The sequence below is a fragment of the Theobroma cacao genome, chromosome 2, assembly GCF_000208745.1.
Source record: "Theobroma cacao cultivar B97-61/B2 chromosome 2, Criollo_cocoa_genome_V2, whole genome shotgun sequence".
NCBI classification, from domain to species: Eukaryota; Viridiplantae; Streptophyta; class Magnoliopsida; order Malvales; family Malvaceae; genus Theobroma; species Theobroma cacao.
The window spans coordinates 7,356,672-7,382,928 of record NC_030851.1 but is presented as its reverse complement, the minus strand read 5'-3'; the positions used below and the strand labels follow the sequence as shown (position 1 = coordinate 7,382,928).

General features: G+C 33.4%; 2 protein-coding genes and 1 pseudogene across 2 annotated transcripts; 1 reads left to right on the top strand and 2 right to left on the bottom strand.

Annotated features, from left to right (window-relative positions):
• Positions 2,559 to 4,235, bottom strand: LOC18608323 (peroxidase N1). Its single transcript, XM_007042947.2, has 3 exons — positions 3,740 to 4,235; positions 3,490 to 3,652; positions 2,559 to 3,374 (listed from the first exon to the last, which is right to left on the bottom strand). The coding sequence occupies exons 1-3, from the start codon at positions 4,139 to 4,141 to the stop codon at positions 2,953 to 2,955; spliced, it is 987 nt and encodes a 328-aa protein (XP_007043009.2). The 5' UTR covers positions 4,142 to 4,235; the 3' UTR covers positions 2,559 to 2,952.
• LOC18608320 (cationic peroxidase 2) lies at positions 10,988 to 12,525 on the top strand. The gene is made up of 3 exons (XM_018116268.1): positions 10,988 to 11,477; positions 11,608 to 11,770; positions 11,857 to 12,525. Exons 1-3 carry the CDS (start codon positions 11,076 to 11,078, stop codon positions 12,270 to 12,272), a joined length of 981 nt encoding a protein of 326 aa, XP_017971757.1. The 5' UTR covers positions 10,988 to 11,075; the 3' UTR covers positions 12,273 to 12,525.
• On the bottom strand, positions 22,841 to 23,953 carry LOC108660796 (annotated as a pseudogene).

Sequence of the window (26,257 nt, the reverse complement as noted above, 5' to 3'; positions counted from 1 at the left end):
GTTTTTATGTATGTGTGTGTGAGTGGCTATGGTGCTATAAAAGTTAACTATGTAAGCTGCTGATAAAGCATTGAAATTTCTTTACACATGTATGTAAATTTGTGGATGGTGTTGTCAGACATATGGGAAGAACGATCATGGGCATGTGTTATGTCATTGTAAGGAGCTGTTAGTATTTTAAAATTTATTTTCTTTTTAAAGCATTTTTCTTTTTAAGTGGTTCCTTGAATGTCTATGTTTGGAATGATGTTTCAGAAGAAGGAAGGTGGTATGGTGTCATGAGTGATGACATATTTCTAGCTATGTCGCTTTGCTGTAACAGAAACCTTAGTTGTAGCTAGTACAATGATGCCATCCTTGAGAATGACCATTGATTGCAGGGATAGACATTCTGGCTGAGGGGTCTTGATACCAGCCCCTTACACACACCCATGCAAGCACACACTCGCTAGCATAGCAACTGTTACCCATGCATGCGTGCTGATGCGGCCATTTCTGTTCTGGACTTGGTCAGGTTGAATAGACCTGGACATGATCTGTTTCCTCTCTATTAGTAATTTCTAGGCTCATTTTATCTATTGTTTTCCTTTTGATATGTAGATAGGTGCAGTTTCTTGCTTTTAATTTCTAATGAAGTTCTTAGTTCACCATCTAGTTGACTAGTTGATTGAGATTCCGGATCTGATTGACCTGTCCATTTGGAATGGCTTAGAGTTTAGGATTATTGGTTATTGAGGTAACTGGTAAATTTAGAAAGCGGGTTCCTGTCAATATTATGAACTTAAGTTGGCATGCTTTTAAGTTTTGAAGCTTCCTTAGAAGTTTGACTGTTATGGCTTGCTATTATCTAGTAAATGTTTCCGGTTTGATATGCTTTTCTTTATTATGATATCTGTTCCTACCTTTCCTGCTTGACCAACACATTATCTTACAACTCCAAGAACCCAATAAAGGGTGTCATAACCTTAATAAGAGATAATTAGTCACCTGCATCCGTATCAAGTCTTGCGAAGTAGAGTGGTTAACAAAACACACTTGTGTTTGAAAAAGGTTCAAAAAACCGATGTACCAAAAAAAAGCCCATAATCGTGGGCTCAGAGGTCAGCTCGGCTGACTGACAATCGTGATATATATGCTGCATCTTTCAAGCTTAGATTTTCTTGAAGCCTTCAAAATCATAATCATAGATTTCTTTTTGGGCCAAACCCTGACTCCTTTATGTGGCTACCCAGGTACGTGGGTGACGCTTTTGATGTTTCTATGTTTTCATTTTTGGTTTTCCTGTTCTGTCTACCAGCTCTCCAGTTGGAAAATTAAAGTTGATAGATCCAGAAAGGATGACTACTCTGAGCAGGCCCAATCCAATGTAGTATAGTTTCCGGGTACATCTCCAATTTCTCAAAGGGCTTGTCTAAGAGATCAGTGATCCAAGCCCACTTATCTTTTGAACTACTGCTAATTAACAAAATAACCTAACTTAAGAAATTTCTTAAAGCGACCACATTCATAACTAAATGTTATATCTAAACTAGGAAATTTTGCAGTTTAAAAGTGTTTCTAAGGCATTTCTAGGCTTCGTTTGGTAACAGTAAAAAGTTTTCTCAAAAAAGGTTTTCAATCTTTTTTCCCCCTTTAGAAAGGAGAATCCTTTTACAAATGTAAAATATTTTATGAGTTAACGAAAAAAATTATAATGTCTTATGCTTGAGAAGAGTGTAAAACATTTTCCTTTTGTCTTTCTCCTTTCTTTCGCACTTGAAAGATACATATCGCCCTCTCTTTCTTATGATCCATCTCACTAAGTAATAAAATAATAAAGTATCATTATTTCCTTTTTTTTTTTTCATCTCTTAATTTATTATTCTTTTTCTCAACAAAACATCATGAATTATTTTTATTTCATAGGGATCCTATCACTATAATTAATTTTCCTAAGATATTACAATCTTTAATATAACACAAAATAAATTAAGGTTAGTTAAAAAAGATTTATACAAAATAGGAAATAAGTTTTTGACATATGAAAATCTTTTTTTTCTTCAATCTTTAATCTATGATTTATTGACTTAACAAATTAACTAGTATTAACAATATGATGAGAAATAAATAAATACAAAAGTTAAACATTATTTATATATAATATTTTTAATATTGAAAAAAATGTTCTTGATGTATTGTATAATTGATGAATGTTAATATTTTTATGATATTATGATAAAAAAATTATTGAAAATAGGTCATGATGGACAATATTTTTATAGGATAATCCAAACAACTAAAAATATTTTGGAAAATTTATCCAAAAATAAAAAAATATTAAATTTTTCAATGAAATATTTTACATAAATTTTTCTTTAACAAGTAATTTTAGTGTTACCAAACTAATTTTAATTTAAATAAACACTCGAATACTTGACTTATTGATTTGTTTATAATCTCTTATGTAAAAAGTAAGTTTAAATCTTTTTTTCTCCGATTAACAAAAAAATCTTAATTCAATTAAAAAAACGGATAATATCAACGGGGAAATTTTTGCTCAGTAATACATACGTTGCATTTGTCAATGACAGTACTTGAATTTGCTCGTTTGTGGATCCATCGAATCAATTAACGTAGACTAAATCCCTAGCTTTTCAGAACAAAAGGTCAACAATTTCAGCAATCAGCAATTATTACGCTATAGTTATACAATCTCTCTTGATGTATAAAATCGCTCATTAGACTGTGACAACTTAACCAGAGACAAGACATTTCTTTTCCTAAATGATTGGTTTTTGGAAAAAAAACAATAAAAGGACGAGAGTGAATTAAAGAACTTTTCTAGTTAGTATAGCCAAGTGCTTCCCCTCGATCAGCCACTTGGTTATCCGACTATCTCTATCAGATTATTTTCATCTTATATGGATCAGCTTACGCTGGTTAACAAGGAATCATTTACTCCATATGTTTCAGTTAATTAACTCTAGAGCAAACTTTACGGATTTCACCCGCAGTGCCTGTCTTCACTTCGATGTTGCTCATCTTCACCATGGACCTTCCAAATTCAACGTTGAAGGTCAATCCAAGTAAGCCCCTAATGCCCAAGAAACGTTGGACAACAGTCCTGGTGGAAGCGTCAGTCCATAATTTTTGATCAGACTCCAGTATTCCCCGTCCATCCCTCAAATTTGCGAAGAAAGAATTGTCAAATCTGTTAGCGCTGCCAGTGTCCAGTCCAATCCTCCTTGATCCATCACCGTTCTCTGGACAAAGTGCTTGAAGCTGAGAAACAAATGCAGCATTGATGGAAGGATCAGCTCCGTTTCCGGTTGTAGTGAAATTGTAAAGCCTGTACCTAAAGAATTGGCAGGCTGTAGTACCAATCGTGTGTCCTCCTGGAGTCCAAAAAAGCGCAGTCCAGTCATCAGTTAATTTGGATGTAAAATTTACATAGAGTCGAATTAGCAGTAACTTAGTTGTTCACTGTTTATTTTGAATGCAAACGCTTACCAACAAGAGCGACAAGATCTTGAGTGTTGAGACCCTTCGCTGCAAATTTTTGCTTGTGCACATCTACAGAGTCACGGAAGCCTGGCAAACTTGCGGCATCAGATGCTTGAGAAACCCTTCCATCTCTGCGTCCTGTAGGCACTGCCCAGGTAGCTCCACTGGTCTGCGTGATATATTAACAAGCATTGTTAATTACTAATCAAGCTACGTACAATGCTTTCATCTGAAAAGATCAAACAAGAATAATTACCAGAACTACAGAATCACGAGCAGCAAGGGCTAGAATATCAGCGCATGAAACAACTCCAGGGCATGCAGCTTCAAGCTGAGTCTTGGCGTCATCAATGACTTCGTATCCTCTCAACAAAAGGTTTGGTGGGGCGGTTTTCTCAGTGTTAGGTCCATCAATAAGGATGGAAGCATCGCATCCCTGGACAAAACAGTCATGGAAGTGCATACGGAGCAATCCAGGAGCAACAGTGGGGTCAGACCTGAAATGAGATTGAACCGTCGACCTCACAATGGACTCAGCTCGAGGACATGTACTTGAGTAGAACCCGACTCGCGTTCCCTGGCTTTCCCCCAAGCTGGCAGCAATGGAAAGCAATAGAGTAACTACAAGGACTCTTCCGTTCAAACAACTGCCGTCCATTGTTTGTAAAGAAGCAAGGAGAAGAAGAGACAGAGCTCTAAGATCTTACTTAGGCTGGCAAAATCTTTAAAGGTTAATTAGTTGAGAGAGGGTATTGAGAGCTAAGGCTTGTGATTCTGGGTTGGGAATTGAGAAGTACTTATAGGCATATGAAGCCAGTCCAGAGACTTTAAAAAGTAAGTAAAGCCGGCTGCTACATTACGATTTGAGAGAGAGAGAGAGATTCAAAATTCGAATCAGTTAAGACTAGGTATATGCCAAGCCTTCATATTATCAATTTGCATGCATGTCAGTTGCATGGCAGTATTTCTTACGAAGAGACAAAAGTCGTCGTCAACGAAATACAGTAGTGGTATTATCTTTAGCACCGCTCTAGTTATGGAATGATTTGGTTGAAATGAAAGGTACCTTTGACTAAGCCTGTTTCGAGGTAAAGGAAGGAACCCGAGTCTCTATATCCAATTATTCATTATTAAAGGCCCTGCTTTCCAAGAGTAAGTGAACAAATTACATGAATTAAATGGTTAGTTAATTGGAGCACTGAATAATTTTGGAGTGCAATCCACCACAGGATGTACGCTCAAGGCATCAATTATCTTCCATCCCAGAATTAACTTTTTGCCAATGAGCGGAAATTAATGACATCTTTTGGGCACTTAAGAAGCTTCGAGTTCGTTTTGCTTTTGGTGATTTTATAGTTCATTAACTATCCAATTGAAAAATATTTAGCCATTTCTAGTAGTTGTCCTCCTCTTGGTCTATGGTATAACTAGTGGTTAGTAAAGTAGGGACGATATATATAAATTCGAAAGAGGAAGAAAACCGGAAAACGCGTAAAGAATATTGGAGATGCTGGGCTTTTCTCTTGGCGTTCTGATATTAATTGGCACTGCCCTCTTTCGGCTACTTCAAGTCTTCAAGGAAGCTTTCCGACATTGATTTGGGAATTGCATTTGGTAAAGCTTGGGCCACAATCCACATGGCGGAGGCTTTTCATGAGATTGTATAGTCTCATTTCGACGCGTTTTTTGCATTGATGCAAGCAAGGCAGCTGAGCCCATAGATGAAGTCAACATTTTCAGACTAACTAAAGTAATTAGGTGAATATTTGGTGCACGTAGAATCTTTTTCTTTTTCTCTTTTTCCTTCTTTTTCAAGAAAGATGAAATTAAAAAGATAAAAAGATAAAAATTAAAATATGCATGCATATTGCTTGCACTTCATGGTGGTCAATGAAATATGCTGCTCACTTTTTTTTATATCTTTAAATCTAAAAACAAATCTTGTTTATGGATATGCTGCCTTTTCTTTTCATCTAATCAAATCTAATCTAACATATATATATATATATATATATATATATATATATATATATTTGATTCTAACATATAGAGTTCTCTTTGAATGTCATGTGTTTAAATTTGAAAAAATGGCCAAACGACACGTGTTCAGTAAGATTAAGATGAAATTACATGAATTTTAAAAGATATTAGCAGGGATATTCCCAATTGATTCTAACATACAAATGTTTTTCTTGATGCCACCTGTAAAAGCTTGGGAAAAATTAGACATATTATACCAATTGAAAATCGCGCCGCAAATGGCGGGTAGTCTTCTAATTCTTCTGATTCCCATAGACTTCTCTCCCGACATGTCAAAGATTCTTATAGCGTTGAAATCTTTTATCACTAAGGTACTGGCATATATACCACCTCCTCTCTTAATTTTTTGCAGACAACCTCCTCTCTTAATTATCTCCCATATCAAAGCTTTTATCTTTTGAAAACCAGTAAATACTATGCTCAATTATTAAGATTTCATAAATAAATTAAAATTTTTTATATAAAGATGTGGCAACTTGTGGTAAATATCATATTAAGTGTCATTTTATCAAGGTCAAATTATGCAATTTGTTCTCATACTTTATAAAAAAAATATGAATTTAGTTCATGTAAAATAATTTGTATAGATTAAGTCTCTGTATTTTTTGAATTTGTTAATTTCAATCCAAATCCTAGTATCATTAAGTATAATAATGTGATATTTTGATCAAGTTGACATAACATTAATTAAAGTAATGTGATATTTTCTTACTAATGTGACATTGATTGTGTGTTAACTTGACATTTATCATGTTGGCATGATATTGATTGGACTAACAGTTTATGCTAACATGTCACTTGCTGCCGTGGCTATCAATGGACAAAATCTCCACCCCACATGTCAGTAAATGCCACATCAGCATTTTTTTGCAATGTCAGTATAAAATGTTATCAGCCCGATCAATGTGAAATATTTAAAAAACAATGAAACCAGTTTAGATTGTTATTGATACATATGATTCATGAAATCTATCACTATATAAATTTGAGTTTGAATTAAAATTTTATTTGATTATTGTTAATTTGAAATTTTGAGAATACTTCATATACACTAATTCGGAAAATTCATTAGTAGATATTTTATAGCATGGGACCATAAAAGAATACGATAACTACTGACCTTTAATACACCATTTGCGGTAATTAATAAAGTTTAAGTTGGTTTCCGAAGAATTCACGTATATAAATATTAAGAGAGGCTTTCAAAGCTAAGCATCCAAAAATATATTGTTGTTTTCATTATATTTTTGTTAATTAATATGCCATCTGTCCGCTGCAATTGCCTGCTACTATGGTAACACAACACTAATATAATGGATACCATTAGTCATCAGCTATGACTGTTTAACATCTTAATTAAGCAACCTCTGACTCAAAAAATTGAAATGATTAATCTAAATAGAAAGGAAGTTGACAGATTGATGATTTGCAGCTACCTATACTCTTCAAGCATAAGATATAGAACATTTTAAATAATTAATTAATAATTGATGATGTCTAATAGTCGTTTAAGGTTGTCTAAAATGCTAATTAATAATTAACTCTATTGATCTTAAATTGTTTTCCTTCGATTATACTATTAAGTCGGTCTAATTTAGTTCACAATCACACGTTGCCAAGGCTATCAACAAATTTCTTGGGCTGTCACTTTCGAGTCCATTGTATTTAGTTCTGACAAGTAAGAAAAATCCAGTAAGCCAGTGGCAAAAAAATACAAATGGCGCTGCCAACTTAGACAATTATTACATCCCCACGTCATTTTCGAGTCAATGCCATTTGCTTCATCTAATCCACATATTTTAATCATTCTATCATTATCCTTATATTGGAGCCATTAAGAAAAAAAACAAATAATGGTTTCTCTTTACTCGTAAATATTATGTGATCTGAATCCGTTGAAGTCCTTATCTGAATCCGTTAAAGTCCTTATCTGAATCCGTTAGATCAGAGAACCGTAAATTGTGGAGTTTGGCCTGGGAATGGAATGGTCCTCAGAGAATACGCGTCTTCCTTTTTCATTGTCTTCATAACAGGATTTTGACAGATGCAGAAAGACTGAGACGTGGTCTTTCATCTGACGCCTCATGTTCGCAATGCCATGTTTTGGAGGAAACCAGCCTTCATCTACTGAGAGATTGTCCAGCCGCAGCAATCATTTGGAAGTTTCTACTGCCTCAAGATCATACACATCAATTCTTTCAAGCTATGTTCCTTGAATGGCTCTTCGTGAATCTTAGTCTAAAAAATTCCTCCTCTTTTGAAGTCCCTTGGAACATCACATTTGGCATAACCTATTGGTATGTTTGGAAATGGAGAAATTCATTCGTCTTTGAAGGTCGTATAATACCCATAGAAGGACAGCTGAATATTATCAAAAGTATGGCGGTGGCAACGTGGAATAACTAGCTAACTTGTCCTTTACAAAATGGGAGACCAGGTCGACAAGAAGAATTATTAATAGGTTGGGCTCCCCCACTAGCAGATTGGATAGCAGCGAATTCAGACGGGGCATACAGGAGTGGAAGGGGGGTTGCTTCAGCTTGAGGAGTTCTGCGACACTCCGATGGTTCATGGATTGTAGGTTATGCATGTCAGTCAGGAACAAGCACCACATACCGAGCAGAGTTATGGGGAGTATTTCAAGGCCTCTAGTTGGCTTGGGATCACGGTTACAGAAGAATTCAAGTGCAGGTAGAAAACAAGACAGTAGTCAAAGCCCTTAATACTCGAGCCACCCATCCCTGCATAAATTCAGACGTGATAAGAGCAATCAAAGCCTTGCTTAGTAGACAGTGGGAGGTTAGTATACGTCATATTTATCGGGAGGGGAATAAAGTTGCAGACTACGTGGCCAAGTTAGGCCTTGACTTAAGTTCTTCTTTTGTTACATATGATGGCCCACCTCTAGAAGTGGCACATCTTTTGTTGAAGGATTCATTGGGAGTTGGTTCCTTACGTATGATTATCCAATAAAGTGAGAATTCTTTCAAAAAAAAAAATTATGTGATCTTATGTAAATATAATTTAACTGAAAAGAAAACGAAAAGGAAATGTAAGATTGTCATGCAAATTCTGAATTTTTTATTTTTTCTGATTGGTCGATAGTTTATTTTTCTCCGGTTTTCTTTATTTATTTTCAGGTTTTAAATAAGATTGCCTATAAATTGAGGACTCTAACCAGCGTTCCCAAAAATCACAAGCAAAAGTACCACAAGTACTACTGTACAACAGATAATAACAAGATCACCTTAATATGAAGGGTGATTACAATTACAATATCAAACTAATTTTTTTTTTATAATTGAAGAAAAGATGATTCGAATTTTATTATTTAAATAATAAATTATACATCAATTAATAGATCAAATACTCGAATGTACTAATTAGTTAACTTGAACTAATTTAAATCTTGTTTCCCTTGTTGGTAAGTTATTTTTTTTCTCCATTGAGTTCAATCTTAATAAGACTAAAAAAACAGAGTTCAAAGGCTTCTTTTGCCTAATATTCATTGTTTTCTCACTTCTGCTAACAGGAGGACACGCCATAGGTTCCACGTTTTGTCAATTTTTCAGTTACAGGCTATACAACTTCACCGGAAATGGTCCTGACCCATCAATCGACCCATCATTTGTACCTCAACTGCAAGCACTCTGCCCCCAAAGCGGTGATGGCACTAGCCCTGCTGATCTTGACACTGGAAGTGCCGACCAAGTTTGATACATCTTTCTTAACAAATTTGAGGAATGGCAGAGGAGTACTCTTGTCTGATCAAAGATTGTGGACTCATCCTTCAGCAAGAGTCTTTGTCCAACGTTTTTTGGGTGTGAAGGGCTACAAAGCACTAAATTTTAACGAGGAATTTGTGAGGCCAATGGTGAAGATGAGTAACATTGGCGTGAAGACAGGCACTGACGGTGAAATCCGCAAAGTTTGTTATGCTATAAATTAATTAATTTGATGTTTGTAATTTCCTAATAATATACAGCTTAATTTATAATTCCCTTTTCTTTCTTAGAGTAATTTTATGTATATCATATATGATATAGTAATAAGAAAGGTCAAGGTATCGAATAGGATATAATACTGTTCTCCATATTGTAATTGCATCATTTCTAGAATCAAGAATCAAGATGCCATTTAATTCTTAGTTAATCAGCATAATCAAATGTTAATCTGTGTCGTATCAAACATGTACATGTAAAAACACAGGTGTTCATATTTAACAAATTAAATAAAAAACGATTGATTAAGAAGATATTATTTTCAAGGGTGACTCAATGAGCTTAAAGGTCTAAAATTAAATATTTAAATGAGATTTTTTTTGTTGAAATTAAGACAATGATGTGTTTTTTTTACTGAAGTTAAGGAAGAAAGAATAAATTAGAAAAGAAAGTTCATAAGTAGATATTATAAATTGAAAAAAATAGTTTTATATATAGAAAAAAGAATAGCCATTGGAGACCATTAAATACATCTTATGCTAATTAGTTGATTATAAATAGGAGAAATAGTTGAGAATTAATAGCATTGTGGGAATTAAAAAATGATAAAAAATTAAAATTTATTAGACATTTAATTAGAGAAGTGAAAGAATATGTCATTTTATTAATTATTTTGACTTTTACATATTTTTAATAAAAAATGAGATAAATAGTAGAGAATCAATAGGATGTAGAAATGAGAAAAAATAAATATTTATTAGAGACGGAAGAATAGGTAAATATTTTATTAATTATCTTAATTTTTGTATATTTTTAATATAATTAATTATATTATTTATTATAAAATTATGAGATCCATAAAAATTTAAGACTCAAAGCCCTTGCTTTAATGGCTTTACCTAAAGCCAACCATGATTATTACTAGATAGTGGGTTTACGTAAAGCCGACCTTGATTATTGCCAGACAATGAGTCTACCTAAAGTCGGCCTTGATTATTGCCCAAAAAATGTGAGAAGCTTACCTTCACATCAATAGATTTCTATTGTTTTCTAATTTTGACTCAAGAAAGTAAGTGACGCCCTAATCACTTTTTCATAATTTGCATGCTAGAAAATTTTAGAGACAAAAAATACCTAAATTTGAAAATCACGGTTTTTTCTTTATTTCTTTCGACAAGTTGGTCTAATTTAATCTAATGGTTTTGGAGTCAATGATCAATTGGCATTTGATCATTCGCGGCCATACAAGATAAAAAATTATTACTGCTGAAACCTAAAAGTTTTTTGACTAAGAAGAACAAAACCTATGCCAAAGACGTATTCTTCACGTGAAACCGCAAGCCATGCAAATCAACTTGATTGGCAAGTGCACGTAAACGACAAAGATGATCATCATCCACCACCCTTCTGCAAATGAATCCAGCTCATCGCCCAACAGGCCTGGTTCTTTTCAGCCGGCATTCTTTACTAATTTCGCAATTGTTTAATAAGATTTTGCCTATAAATAACCTCTTCATGGTATCCCCGAAAATCACAAGCAGAGTGGAAAATACACTCCCCATAGCAAAACCTAGAGCCTTTTTTTCTCTCTTCCCCCATACCTATTGTACAATGAAGGGTTCTTACAGCGGCCCCAGAATCCTTACAGGGATTCTCTATTTTGCCATGGCTGCCGCATTAGTGCATGGCCAGGCCACTCGTGTTGGCTTCTATTCCGCTTCATGTCCTCGAGCTGAATCTATTGTTACTTCAACAGTCCAATCTCATTTTCGTTCTAACCCTGCCATTGCTCCCGGCTTGCTGAGGATGCATTTCCATGATTGCTTTGTCCAGGGTTGTGATGGCTCAATCCTTATCGATGGCCCTAACACTGAGAAAACGGCTCCTCCAAACAGTTTGTTGAGAGGCTATGAAGTTATTAATGACGCCAAGACTCAAATAGAAGCAGTATGCCCTGGTGTAGTCTCATGTGCTGATATTCTTGCACTAGCCGCCCGTGATTCCGTGGTTTTGGTATATATGATACACTTCATTATACTATACCAATTTTTTGAATATGCTAGCACCACTTTAATTTACTAGCACTTTGTGTGTGTGTATATAAGTAACCAGTAACTATATGATTCATGCGTATATATGGCAGACAAACGGAGCGAGCTGGTTGGTGCCTACGGGACGCAGAGATGGGAGGGTTTCTCAAGCATCTGATGCCTCCAATTTGCCTGGCTTCACTGAGTCCATTGATTCGCAAAAGCGAAAGTTCGCCGCATTTGGTCTCAACACTCAGGACCTTGTTACCCTTGTCGGTAAGCACTTGATTTTCAAAACTTTGTAGTCCAATGGTATTTGAATTTAAGTCATTAAACCAATCTTTACTATTTCTTTTGAATAGGAGGTCACACCATAGGGACTTCAGCTTGTCAGTTCTTTAGTTACAGACTATACAACTTTACTGCAAATGGTCCCGATCCATCGATCAACCCATCCTTTGTCTCTCAACTACAATCACTTTGCCCACAAAATGGTGACGGTAGCAGGCGCGTTGATCTCGACACCGGTAGCGGTGGCAGGTTCGACACATCCTTTTTTACAAATTTGAGGAACGGCCGAGGGATACTTGAATCTGATCAAAAGCTGTGGACTGATCCTTCGACGAGAACTATTGTTCAACGGTTCTTGGGTGTGGCAGGCGTGCAACCACTGAGCTTCAATGTCGAATTTGGGAGGTCTATGGTAAAAATGAGTAACATTGGGGTGAAGACGGGCACCAATGGAGAAATTCGCAGAGTTTGTTCTGCAGTAAACTGATATTGATGATTGAGATTTGATAATGATATCGATGTTTGATGTTTTGATGTTTGGCTTTATTGGCGCAAGCTGATAGAGTGATAATAATTGCTCACTCTTGTTGACTTGGAAAGCAGCAATGTTGTGGACAGCGGACAATCGAAATTGGATTGTCTTTCTTTTTAATTATCACTATATATATTCTATCAATCTAGAAGATGTAGAATGGAACATTTGACTATAAGCATACTACCTTTTTTTTGGTATTTTATTACATTTTTCTTTCCCAAATTTTGATTTACATAACAAAAGATTGTGTTATCCCATATTTTTATTTTCCATTTCTCAAACATTAAATATGAGATCTTAGTATCCAAAGTTCTTTAACGATTTGAAGACAGAAACCCATTTCCTTTTGAATTATCTTGTCACATTATACGTACATCTTCCTTCTACTACACTAAAAAGTTACCTGAACAAATTGATCTCTAATTAACTAAGCATTTGTGATTGGCCACCTTTATAATTGTTCATTGTGGATATTAACATATTAAACAATGTATTACACACATGTTGAATGAACAAATAACTGAAAAGAAGGAAAGAGACGGCCAGACATGTCCTTGATATGACTATTACGTGCTATTATTGTCTTTGTCTAGAATTACAATCCTTTTTGACAGATTAGTCAAATTGCATAGAATATATATATATATTATGTTCCCAAAAAATAATTAAATGCATCCATGTAATTATCAAATAGCGAGAAAATGACTACTAATAATGCAACATCCAAAAGAAAAAAAAAAAACTGATTCAGCTCATCAATCTATTGCAACCAGCTGTACACCTCTGGCCTTCTAGTAACTTTTATCCTAATAATTTTTTAAGTGAATGTCATCCTCATAAACAGTTATTAGTGTTTCGTCTAATTTTCAAAATGGAGAAATCTTGAAAAAAAGAAAAAGGAAAAGAAAAACTGCCAATGACTTAATAATTTGCCATGTCCTTCCAATATTAAAAATAAATCCCGGGGCAATATATATATATATATATATGATTAAAAAATTAAGAAGGAAACTAGTCTCAATTAACTTTTTTTAATCAAAGTACCATATATATGATGGGACTTCGCTATCACGACTGTCTGTCATTCTGGGAGGAAATGACGGACCTCGTTAAGCCATGAAAATAATGTAGCCTTAACTTAGCAACTTGCTTAACCGGACTATCTGGTGGCTTATTGCTAGTATTGGATAATAATTCTGTCCACTATCAGGATGGCTTATTGGTATGGTATGATACCTAGCGAATTGTTTGCTGGTGTTCTGGTTTGCGTATTTTAATATCTTTCAATCTATTGTATAGTCTGTTTTGTTGGACATATAGTAATATTTCATAATGTTTCAATATCTCATATTATTTAGGTACAAAAGAAGTTAGAATTTTGTAAAAGTAAATTCATTATAGACTTGTTGTGAGGAAGTAAAGAAAGTGGACTCGTGTGCAAACAAGATTGAGCCAAATTTTGAGAAAATGTGAATTTCCCCCATTGCGTGCAAATATACATATGAGCTAAGGACAAGTGATGATTACACTTGAAAAGTGCCATCCAAGATGAATTGTAGAAATAGATCCTCGATGCTCTTTAAAAATAACGTTTAATAAAATAAAAATTTCACTATCAATATGCTTGTTTGCTCTATTGTTATTGAATGTCCTTTATTTAGGAGCTTGTTATGCTTTCAAGTGATTATTGCTTATTGGTTATGAAGTTAAACTGCATATATATTTTCAGTCGGAGAATATACTATTTCACTCTTATGTTACAAAAAGTTTAATTTATTTTTTTTGCCTACATAATACGTTTCTATGAAAAATCTATTTTTTATACCTATATCATGTCAAGCCTATTTCACCCATCATTTTCTTTTAATGGTCTACTGAGAGTAAGTGATTTATATATGACTTTTTTGCTTACCAACTAATTAATAGAAAATGAAGTAGTAATCTAATTTACTAAACTATCTTTTTCAATTAGTAAGATTCTCGCCATATATACTCAATACTTGTTATGATTTTGTGGTTTTCACACCTAAGAAGGATTGAAATTTCAGTTCTGCACCAAGTTGAACATTTAAGTTGTATTATATTGTTCCTGTTTAGAAGTTGTGAAATTAGTGGGTGTTGGAGCTTCCTTCTAGTTTTTCGTAGAAAATATTTGACAAATATGAGCCTTATTTACAATTAAGAAGAGTGCTCCAATTGCCAAGTACAGTAAAACCCAAAGAGACCAACGTTATCTTCCTAGATTTTTGGGAGTATGGAAAGTCAAGTTTTATTTGTTTTCAACTTATCTTGTCAATTATAGACTTATTCATGCTTCTTATACACCTAGTCAAGTTAAATACTAAGAGTCTAGTTTTTCACCTTTTCTATAGATTCTAAAATGGTTTCTGTAATTTCTTTTGATAAACCAAGCACCTAGTTAAAAATGAATGGTTTTACTAATAACACTTTCACCATTTGAGGATTGACACTTTTCTTTTAGTTATTCAAGTACAAAGTGAGAAGATAGATTGGTTGTTGGATGGGTAGACTACATGATAGGGTTGTCATGTAAAAGAATCTTCTTAAACATGTGCCTTGATGAATATATGGAAAGAAATATAGCCATCAACATATTCATTTCTTAATATATGATCATATTATCTTTATTGGTTTTAAATAAGGAAACAAGCCTTTTGACACATTTCTAAACTTCAAGATGATTGGTTGTGATAGTGTGCATAGTGTGAGGCCGTGAATGACTATGGAATCCACGTTTAAATCTGTTACTAAATACATTTGAGATTATGAAGTATACATGCTGTTTTTATAGAATGCACATTGTTTTGAATAAGATTTGTATTCAGCATGATACTTGATTCATGAATGCCACCATGTCTTTCGCTAGCATATATTGATATGTGAGAGTGGGGGGTCCCATTATAAAAATTCCATCTAGTTATTAAATCTAGATTTGAAAGTAAGATACCCTTTGTATTTTGATTTTAAGAAATCATATGGCATGAAAGTAATGAAATTATGATATTGAACCATGGAAAAACTAATAGTTGTTGGTTGATGCTATATTGGTCATCATGTCTATAACTTGTAGAGTTTGAGCATAAATTGTGATTGCCATGAATTTTATTCATAAATAGTCTCGAACGGGATAAATCTTGGCAAAAGTTAGGATGCAAATGAGTCATCATTCCTTAAAATGGTTATTGATTACAAATGCTTTGTAAAGCTCTTTACGTACATTGTTTTATAACACATTCGAGTGGCATATTTTGAAACTTCGTGGAAGCATGAAAACATGGTTTTATGTTGTTGGGAATCAAGTATGGTTTTATTACCCGTTGATTGTATTTAAAAAGCATGAGTTGGCATTAACGATCTTAAAGTTATGGCATGATTTTAAAAGCATACCTTGGCACCAAAACAGATTTGGTTTTAATGAAAGCCATTCATGGGCTGTTTCATGACCATTATTAATACTTCAAGATCTTTACTATTTTTAAAAGCATATGCTAATCATTGATTTAAATGTTGTTGACATAAATATTTATTATCATGGCATGCTCTTAAATTACAATTGGATTTGAACCCCTTGGTTTGCATGATAAGTTTTAAAGAGAAACTATCTTAGGTTTAGGTCCTGTAGTAACGGTAGTAGGCGTAACCTTTGAGAACAAAGACTAAACTCTAGGGAGAAAAACTAATGTTATTTTGGGTGTTAAATTCATAAAATGTGATAGTGGCCTAATACTAATACAAGAGCATTATGTTGAGAAGCTACTTAAAGATTTGGACATTTTAATGTTACACCTGTAAGTACTCTTTATGATGCTAATACCCAATTAAAAAATTAAAAAATAAAAGTGATAGTGTGGCTCAGTCCGAGTATGCTTAGATTATTAGAGTCTGATGCATTTGATGAATTATACTTGACTTGATTTGATATAACTTATGTTGTGTGTAGACTGAGCAGATATACACAAAGTCCCAATCAAGATCATTAGAATACCTTAAGCAGAATAATGAAATATTTGAGAGGTACCATAAACTATGGTATTTTTTATAATAGATTTCTTGCTGTATTAGAAGGATACAATAATGCTAATTGGATTTTAGATTTAGACGATCCAAAATCCATAAGTGGATATGTATTTACCCTTGGTGGGAGTGCTGTAACTTGGAAATCAGCAAAACAAACAATAATTGCAAAATCTACAATGGAATCAGAATTTGTAACTTTAGAGTCGGTTGGTAATGAGGTTGAGTGGTTAAGAAACCTCTTAGTAGATATTCCGTTGGGAATGAAACCAACACCTTTTGTTTCCATGCATTGTGATTGTCAAGTGGCAATAGCCATTGCAAAGAATAAAACTTTCAATGGTAAGAATAGAAAATTTTATTTAAGACATGGTGTGGTAAAGCAGTTACTTAAAGATGGAATTATGTCTATTAACTATATGAAGTCAGAGCTGAATTTGTCCAATCCTCTAACTAAACCCTTGATAAGAAAATTAATTAATGATATATCGAGGGGAATGAGACTTAAGCTGATTGAGAAAAATCAACAATAATAGTAACTCAATCTATGTGAGTGGCGATCCCATGAATTAGCTTCTTATGGGTAATAATAGATTATTTGTTGATAAATTGATGTATTATTAAAATTATTATCCTTTCTACGATGTGTGAATGACGTAAAATTGCAACGCAAGAGAGGTTGAGTTTAATTCTTAATGAGTTTCATATTCTTTATAGGTGGTGCATTAAATTACAATATACACTTGATGGAATCACCTGGAGTGGGGCCGTTCTTATAAGAATAATGGCAAACTCTTTAGAGTACTTATGAATAACCAAGTACGCGAATGGCCTATTCACACAAAACCGCTTTGAACAACAGAAATTGTTAGGGTGTAATGTGATTGATGAAAATTGTATTTCACATAAAGAATTTTTGATTCATATAAGTTATAAATTTCACTTGTGATTTATATTTCATTCATTCTAGGCTTGGTTCATAGGTCAAAAAGCACCAGTCTCAATGCATTATACTTGAGTGAGATTAAACCTAAAAAAAACTTCCTATTATGAAACCTTATGAAATATGTGAGAGATTGTTGGACATATAGTGGTATTTCATAATATTTCAATATCCCATATTACCTAGGTACAAAAAAAGTTAGAGCTTTATATAAGCAAACCCATCATGGGCTTGTTGTAAAAAAGAAAAAAAAGTGAGCTCGCATGCACATGAGATCGGGTCAAGTCTTGAGAAAATACAAATTTCTTCATTGCGCATGAGTATACATGTGGGCTTAGCCCAAGTGATATTTTATACTTTAGTAGTTAGCTTTATTTTTACCTTACTTTGACTCATTCCTTTTACCTTGGGAAAAAGTTTTTATAACCTTGAAACAATCTTATTTTTATTTTTATAACATTGGAAACAGTCCGACTGAAATAATATAACGCTGAAACAGTCTAATAACGTTCAATTTCCATATTTTGTGCAACGTTATTTCTTGATTTTCCTTTATCCTCAACTTATAAATACCATCCACTAGAGTCATTATAAACACACCTCTCAGTTCTTCCTCTTCTCTATTTTAGCTTTCCTACCTTCCTCTTCCCTGCTCATTCTATTGGGTTATTTCTTAATTTTAATTTCTGTTGTTCATGTATATGCAAAGTAATTAGGAAGAGTTTGTTGAATCATGGGGAATAATTGCTATAGTCCTTTTATTCGAGTTTTATATTTCGAAAGGACGAAAATTATCCTTAAGGACAGTGTATCACACCTCAGTCTTGTTCGAGTTGATATCTGCTTTGAATTTTTTGCCAACATGTTTTAGGTGTTTTTTGTGGGTGTGACCAATAGTTTTCACTACGATCCTTTATAAGTTGTTTATTCGGATTTATGCAATGTGCTAGTTAGGCAATTTGTACAAAGATAGACCTTTCTTTGGGTTATATGTTCCCTGTTACTTGGTTTTGCCAAGATATTATATCATATTCTTGATACTTAATAAGATCTTTATCTTTGATTTAGCAAAAAAAAAAAATCAGGATGCTAAAGTGGTTAAGAATTTTATGTTTGTGAAAGCGACATGGATGACAATAACCTTACGGTATTGACTTGAATAAAAACCGAATTGATAGATTTTCACTGTATCCTGAATGGGTCGATGTTGTTGCTCCCGATTGATTGATTTGAGAATGGTTACGAGAAAAAAATAGTGCCAATAATAGCCTAAGTAGAGGTATTATCCAATGATAATCTCCATAAGTTGGCTTGTTGAAAATTATTAAGGATGGAACTACTGAAGGCAAGCCTAGTGCAGCGGGAGTGTGGGAGGCATTCAAAAGGGATCAACAGATTCAAAGTTGAGAGTGGATAGAGTTAGATTCTTTGATGCTTGGATATGAGATATTTGGCACCAATTATAGTGCATTAGGACTATGCTGGTGATTTTGGCTTTTTAATAATAGCACTTGCATTTTAAGTATTATTGGCACGTTAGGTATGGGGGAATAGCTAAGCCATTCTCCCCTTATTCCTTCCACTTTTTCATTCCTTAGTTTGGTTGGTTTTTGAACTTGAGAATAGCCGCTATTCCTCATATCTAAGTTTAGCCATTCTCCATCTCCCCCATGGTATTAGTTATTCCATGACTATGGAATATTGTCAAAAATTTATTAGACAAAAATGTCCCTATTTATTGAAAATAATTACAACCTTACAAATAAAAAATGAAAACAAAGAAAAGTAAAAAATATATATTAATAATTTATTAATAAATTATTAATGTTTGAATTTTAATGAAATAGAAATTAAAAGATTAAAAATGAAAATAAAAATAGAGAAAAAATAAAAATAAATTGAAATAAAAAATCATATTAATAATTTGATAATATATTATAAATATTTTAAAATTTTAATGAAAATAAAAATTAAAAGATTAAAATAGGAAAAATGTTATTAAATTATCATAATGAGTAATTTTGTCTAATTCATTGAATTATAAAGAAGAGTATTTTTATTTTGATGAAAATAAAGTTTATCATAATAAAAGGTAGTTTTGCCATCTTATCAGTTATTTGTTGACTATTTCTTACCTACTAAACATCAGAATGAGTTATAATAACAATTCTAAACTTCAGAATGAGTTATAATAACAATTCTACTCTATTCCATTCCATAAACTAAACTACATAATAACCATTATATTCTATTCATTCCTTATTCTATTCTCATATAATAATTATTCTATCATATTCTATTTCATTCCGTAAACCAAATGTGCCATATATGTCTTAGGTGTGGGAGTTTTCATTTTGATTATTACTGGCAGTGAATATATGCAATTAGATGTTGATCCTTTTGTTAGGATTTTTGCCTCTATTTCCTTGTAACAATTCATATAGTTAAAGGGAAATAATGTTAATTGTAGCTGAAAAAAAAGTGTTGAAGGAGAAAAATTGTTTTCTAATTAAAAGATGTCACATGTCCGAAATTAGTAAATTGAAGAAAATTTTTAAAGACGAGTCATGTGTCGTCACGTGTACTTAAGGACATCATTGAAGATAGCCCTATAATTAATTAAGTGGTTAATTATCTTAAAAAATATATAGTTGGATCAATTAAAATTCACCTATGTGTCATGTATTTATCCCTTGAGATTATATCTAATTTTGATGAATAAAAATTCACCTATTGGTCATCTAATTTATCTTTAAATAAATCAAAATAATTTAGAGATAATATTTAACTTTGACCAATTAAAATTTACCTATTGGTCATCCAATTTGTCTCTACATAAATCAAGATAATTTATTGATAAAATCTAAATTTGGTCATCCGATTTATCTCTAATTAATTAAGATAATTTAGAGATAATACTCAAATTCGTCAAATCATAACTTAAAGACTTAGAGTTTGGCCAATCAAAAAATTCATTTGTGAGCCATCATGATTTATCTCTAATTAAATTAAAATAATTTAAAGAGACTAAATTCTCATGAAAGCCTTTCATCTAGCATTATAAATATAGTGCTCCTCTAAGCCATTTGATGAACAATAGAGAAAAGAGAACAATAGAGAAAAGAGAATAAGGGAGAAAAAAGAAGATTCTGAAGATCAAAGCCTCCAGAACTCCCACAAGTCCAAGGACTTTAAAAAGATAGATCTCGAAGATCAAAGCCTCCAGAAGGAAGATTCTGAAGATCCAAAACCTTTCTAAGATCTAAAACACCAAAGCCTTTCTAGAGTTCCAACTTACAAGTCCAAATTGTTCCATAAACAAATCTTAGATCCAAATTGTTCATTTTCAAGATCTCCAAATCCAAAGCCTCTCATTGAGTTCCACAAACAAATCCTATAAGGAAAATCTGAAACACCAAAGCCTTTCTAAAGTTTCAACTTACAAGTCCAGGTCTTCGAATTGTTCATTTTCAAGATCTCTAAAAGGAAGATTTTGAAGATCTAAAGCTTTTCCCAAAGTTCCACAAACAAATCCAATAAGGAAGATTTGAAACACCAAAGCCTTTCCTAGAGTTCCAACCTACAAGTCCAAGTCTCCAAATTGTCTGTTTTCAAGATCAAGTTATCAAGACCTTTAAAGTGAAGTCTTCATATCATTTGTACAAGACTAAGTCATAAGACCCTTGAATTGAAGTTCAAGATCAAGTCATAAGACCTTGATACCCTTGAATCGGAGTTCAAGATCAAGTCATAAAACCCTTTAAGTTGGGTTCAAGAACAAGTCATAAGACCTTTGAAGCGGAGTTCAAAACCAATTCATAAGACCCCTGAATTGAAGTTCAAGATCATTTCATAAGATTTTTGAATTAAAGTTTAAGATCATTTTTTTTTAGTTCAAGATCAAGTTATAAGATCTTGATACCCTTAAATTAGAGTTCAAGATTAAGTCATAAGACCTTTGAAGAGAAATTCAAGACCAAGTCATAAGACCCTCAAAGTAGAGTTCAAGACTAAGTTATAAGATCCTTGAAACTGAGTACAAGCTCAAGTCATAAGACCTTAAAACAAAGTACAAGCTCAAGTAACAAGACCCCTCAAGCCGAGTACAAGCTTAAGACATAAGATCCTTGAAGCGGAGTTCAAGCTCAAGTCATAAGGCCCTTGAAGTGGAGTTTAAGACCAAGTCATAAGTTCTTGAAGCAGAGTTCAAGACCAAGTCATAAAACCCTTGAAGCTGAGTACAAGCTAAACTCATAAGATCGTTGAAGCAGAGTTCAAGCTCAAGTCATAAGATCCTCGAAACTGAGTTCAAGGTCAAATCTTAAGACCCTTGAAGCGAAGTTCAAAACCAAGTCATAAAATCTTTGAAGCAGAGTTCAAACTTAAGTCATAAGACCCTTGAAGCTGAGTAAAAGCTCAAGTCATAAGACCTCTGAAGCCAAGTACAAGCTCAAGTCATAAGACCCTTAAAGCGAAGTTCAAGACCCTTGATGCAAAATAAGAAGTTTAAGATCAAGTCATAAACCCCCTGAAGCCAAGTACAAGCTCAAGTCATAAGACCCTCGAAGAAAAGGAAGTTCAAGACCCTTGAAGCAAAATACGAAGCTCAAGACCAAGTCATTTTGACCTTTGAAGTGAAGATTAAAGAAATTAATCAAAGAAATTTTTTATTGTATTGTATAAATAAATTTATATTTATCTCTTAATTTTTAAATCTAAAATATTCGATGTAGGAAGCAAAATATTATAATATATGGCAAAAGAAATTAAGGCACAAGGGAATCAAAGACTTTCCCTTGTGATTGTAAACAATTAACACATGCATGGTCATGCATTCACTACTAAAACATTCTTTTTTTTTTTGAAATGATTGTAAATTCATTGCTTAGTAAGAGAAGAATACACAAAAATAGGTTAGTGGCTAAACAAAAAGAGCCATAGGCCTGTGTATCCCTGACCTCAAGAGCTGCTTTTTCAAGGAAAATCTAAAAAGCAATCAAAGATTTGCCAAGCATAAACAGAAAGCAATGGTTCACTGCTATACAAAAATATATTCGTGCTTTATTAAATCCCTCCATTATCTTTATAGTAATTAATTAATACTAACGAAAACGAACATTCATGCTATTATTTTCTTCTCTTACTTGTTTTATCTTCACGTCTTAAATTCCTCTTTACATATATTCTCGGCAAGAATAAAATAATTATGAAGAAATAAGAAAGTTTTTTGGCAAAATAATAATACTAATAAATATATGATCATGCAATATTTTAATTATACGTAATTTTTAGTATCCCCTAGTAATTAATTTATGTTATAAGAAATGTAAGATAAATATTAATCAACCATTCCATTAAAGGATAGATAAGTGATGAGATGGCACTTCATCATACAAAGAATTCAACTGAACTAATTTTGAACACATTTTCTCTACTTCCCTCTTGCTGAAGTGTGAGCTCTTTTACCTACACAGCTTAAGCTGATTGTGGATTATAAAACAAATTGTTGCATTAGCATTTTAGTTAAGCTTATTATCCTTAATTAGTTTATTGCAGAATAGACTCTGCGTATTTCGCCATCCATGCTTGTCTTCACACCTATGTTACTAATCTTCACCATTGACCTTCCAAACTCAACATTGAAGTTCAAAGTTCACAAGCCTCTCATACCCAAAAAGCGTTGGACGAAGGTTATGGTTGAAGATCAGTCCACAACTTTTGATTAGACTCCAATATTCCACGCCTATTCCTTATATTAGTGAAGAGGATGCATAAAATATGTTAAGGCTATTGGTGTCTAATGCAACGTGTCGAGTTAGATCACCATTTTCAGGGCAAAGTGCTCTTAGTTGAGGAACAAATGCTAGGTTGATTGATGGATCAACGCCATTTCCAGTTGTGGTGAAATTGTATAGTCTGTATATAAAGAATTGACAAGTAAAAAACCTAATGGTGTGCCCTTTTATTGGTTAAATTAAATAAACGACTTTGTTCATTTCTATCCACTTTATAAATATATACTTGTTTGTGTTGGACCATCAGAAGAAAAGAAATTAACACACCGACAAGGGTGACAAGATATTGAGTATTAAGACCAAATGCCTCAAACTTTTGCTTTTGCTCATTAATGGAGTCCATGAAGCTTGGCAAACTCATCAGATGTGCCAATGAAACCTTAAAATCTTTATGACCTATTGGCACATGCCAATTTGGCCCATTTGCCTGCATAATATACGTAAAACCATCATGGTTAATGATCAAAAGAAAATCAAGTTTAATATGCTGTAACTTGAAAAGTTGAAGTTTAAAACTCAATAGTTACCAAAACCACATAATCATGGGTTGCCAATGCAAAGATGTTCGCACACGAAACGACTCAAGGGCATGCAACTTCAAGCTGAGTTTTTGCATCATTGATAACTTCGTAGCTTCTCAATCCATGGTTTGGACCAACCATTTTCTTAGTATTAAGACCATCAATAAAAATGAAAACATCATAGCCATGGACAAAGCAGTCATGAAAGTGCGTTCTTAACAATGAAGGATCGACAAATGCATTAGATTAGAGACGAGCTCAAACTGTTGACTTGACAATGGATTCGGCTTAAGGACATGTACGTGAAAAAAACCCAACTCTCGTGCCTTAGCCATGCATAGAATGTTGAGAAAAATACTTGCACTTGTATGGTATTTTGTAAGGCATATAAGTTAACAACCTATTGCAATATATCCTCCACTATGTGTGCATGATGTTTACCACATGTCTTTCCTTTATAATCTTGTTTACTTCGTTGTACTAGTATTTTGAGGAAGTTAGTTGTTTCTCTCGGTGACATACTATAGTCTTACATGTGTTTAGACAACCTTAAGCTCAACACTTGTTTTAGATATGTTTACAAGTGTAAGCTTTGTCTATTATATGTACATAAGTTTATAATTAAGCTGAAAGTAAAATAAAAGAGAAAACTCTCATGGTATCAACAAAGGTCAGTTTGTAAGATCATGAAAAAACAAGATTCAAATAGTAGCAAATAAATGTAGCAGCATACAAGAATACAAGCTGCTCTGTAAATAGAAAAGAAAATAAAGTTGAAACACACCATCTTGACTATAAGAGATGAAGGGAAGAAAAGAGGAAGCACAAAACACATAGTTTCATTAAAGGAAAAGCGACATATTTTAGCTATGTTTTAAGTTACCATTGATAGCTTTTCAATTGTTAGTTAGTTAAGTAATTAAATAGTTAGTTAGCCTACTTTGTCATTTTCTGATTCATTTGTAAAGTCTCTATATAAATAGACCCATGTATACAACTTTTCATGAAATGAAGGATCAATTATTCCCAAAATATTCTTTACATCATTCCTCATCTTTCATCATGGTATCAGAGCCATTAAAGGCTCTGCAGAGCTAGATTTGGAAATAGAGCAACGTTTTTATAGTAGTTGCACACTCTACTACAGTCTTTCTTCATCAATCGTCTTTTTTAATTTATTAGTAAGTTTAATCATTCATCCCTTTGTTGATTTTTACAATCTCATAGAAAATCAAGTCAAAGTAGACTGAATCGAGACCCCAAGTTTCACAAACTTCTACTGATTCGAGATCATCAGTATCTCCTACTGCAGATCCATAATCCCTACACTTTTTACACCACACTGATCACCCAGGATTAGTTGTGATCACTCCCAAACTAACCTTAAATAACTATGTGACTAGGAGTTGGTCATTTCTATTAACACTATCAATTAAAAACAAGATCGGGTTTATCAATGGTACAATACCAAAGCCTGATATCACAGATCTCATTTACCCTTCTTAGATTCGATGTAACAACCTATTAGTAGCATGGCTCTTAGAATCCATCACATAACTCATAGCTTCAACACTATTCTACATATACTTTGTAATGGAAATTTAGAACACGCTTAAGCAAAACTTGCTCAAGCTGATGACACCAAAATTTGTAACCTACAATACACATTGAGCAATATAACATAAAGGTCAAGAATTGTTCATGCCTACATTATTGAGCTCAAAGGAGTCTAGAAAAAATTAAGAAATTTTCGACCTTTACCACATTGTGATTGTGGAAGATGTAATGCAAATTGTTTTAAGAAATACAATGATTAATACCACAAAAACATGGTCTTTATATTCTTGAATGGTCTAAATGACTCATCCTCTACCACAAGGTCACAAATCATTCTCATGGATCCTATACCAAGCTTAGATAAAGTCTATAGCCTTATTTTAAGAGAAGAAACTCAAAGAGCTTTGATGATTCAAGCACAACCTACATTGGAGTCATCTGCTATGTTGACTATTAGTGAGACAAACAAGAAAGGTAGAAAGGACTTATAGTGCACACATTGTGTTAAAAAAGGTCACATTAAGGAGAAATGCTATAGGTTGGTGGGGTTTCCAGAAGATTTTAAATTTACTAAGATAAAGACAAATTTCAGAAAAAGGAAGGCTGTAGCAAACAATGCCACTAGTATGAATGACAATCCATTTTCAGTAATGTTGTCAAAACATATAGATGAGTCAGCTGGTAATGGTCTTACGTCTTAATTGACTGTTGTCGTGACGTGCGGGTCCGGGAACCCGTCCGCCAGACGCGGGTGAAAATTAAAAATCTCAAGGTGTGGGAGTCGCCACCAATCTTTTTTTAAGGTGTGATTGGTCACCTATTAACCCGATTCTTAATCGACGAAGTCCTAAATTAATTTTAGGTCCGTCGAAAGAACGAAAACTGGTCCACGTTTTTTTAGAGATGGGTTCGGGAGTGCGGTTACGCACGGAGAAGGATTAGCACCTCCGTAACGCCCGTTCTACGAACGGTACCATTTAATCTTAAGTTATCTTAATATAGCATTTTCTTAGTTTAACCCCTATTTTATTAATTAAAATTTTTTAATGAATTGTCAGACTGAGTTTTTCACTTGATCTTACGTAT

Excerpts from the sequence above, each read along its gene's own strand:
- LOC18608323 (XM_007042947.2), bottom strand. The coding sequence starts at position 4,141 with ATGGACGGCAGTTGTTTGAACGGAAGAGTCCTTGTAGTTACTCTATTG. Across the intron at positions 3,653-3,739 it reads CTCGTGATTCTGTAGTTCTG|ACCAGTGGAGCTACCTGGGC; the intron begins GTAATTATTCTT and ends TATATCACGCAG. Across the intron at positions 3,375-3,489 it reads AGATCTTGTCGCTCTTGTTG|GAGGACACACGATTGGTACT; the intron begins GTAAGCGTTTGC and ends TTTGGACTCCAG.
- LOC18608320 (XM_018116268.1), top strand. The coding sequence starts at position 11,076 with ATGAAGGGTTCTTACAGCGGCCCCAGAATCCTTACAGGGATTCTCTAT. Across the intron at positions 11,478-11,607 it reads CCCGTGATTCCGTGGTTTTG|ACAAACGGAGCGAGCTGGTT; the intron begins GTATATATGATA and ends TATATATGGCAG. Across the intron at positions 11,771-11,856 it reads GGACCTTGTTACCCTTGTCG|GAGGTCACACCATAGGGACT; the intron begins GTAAGCACTTGA and ends TCTTTTGAATAG.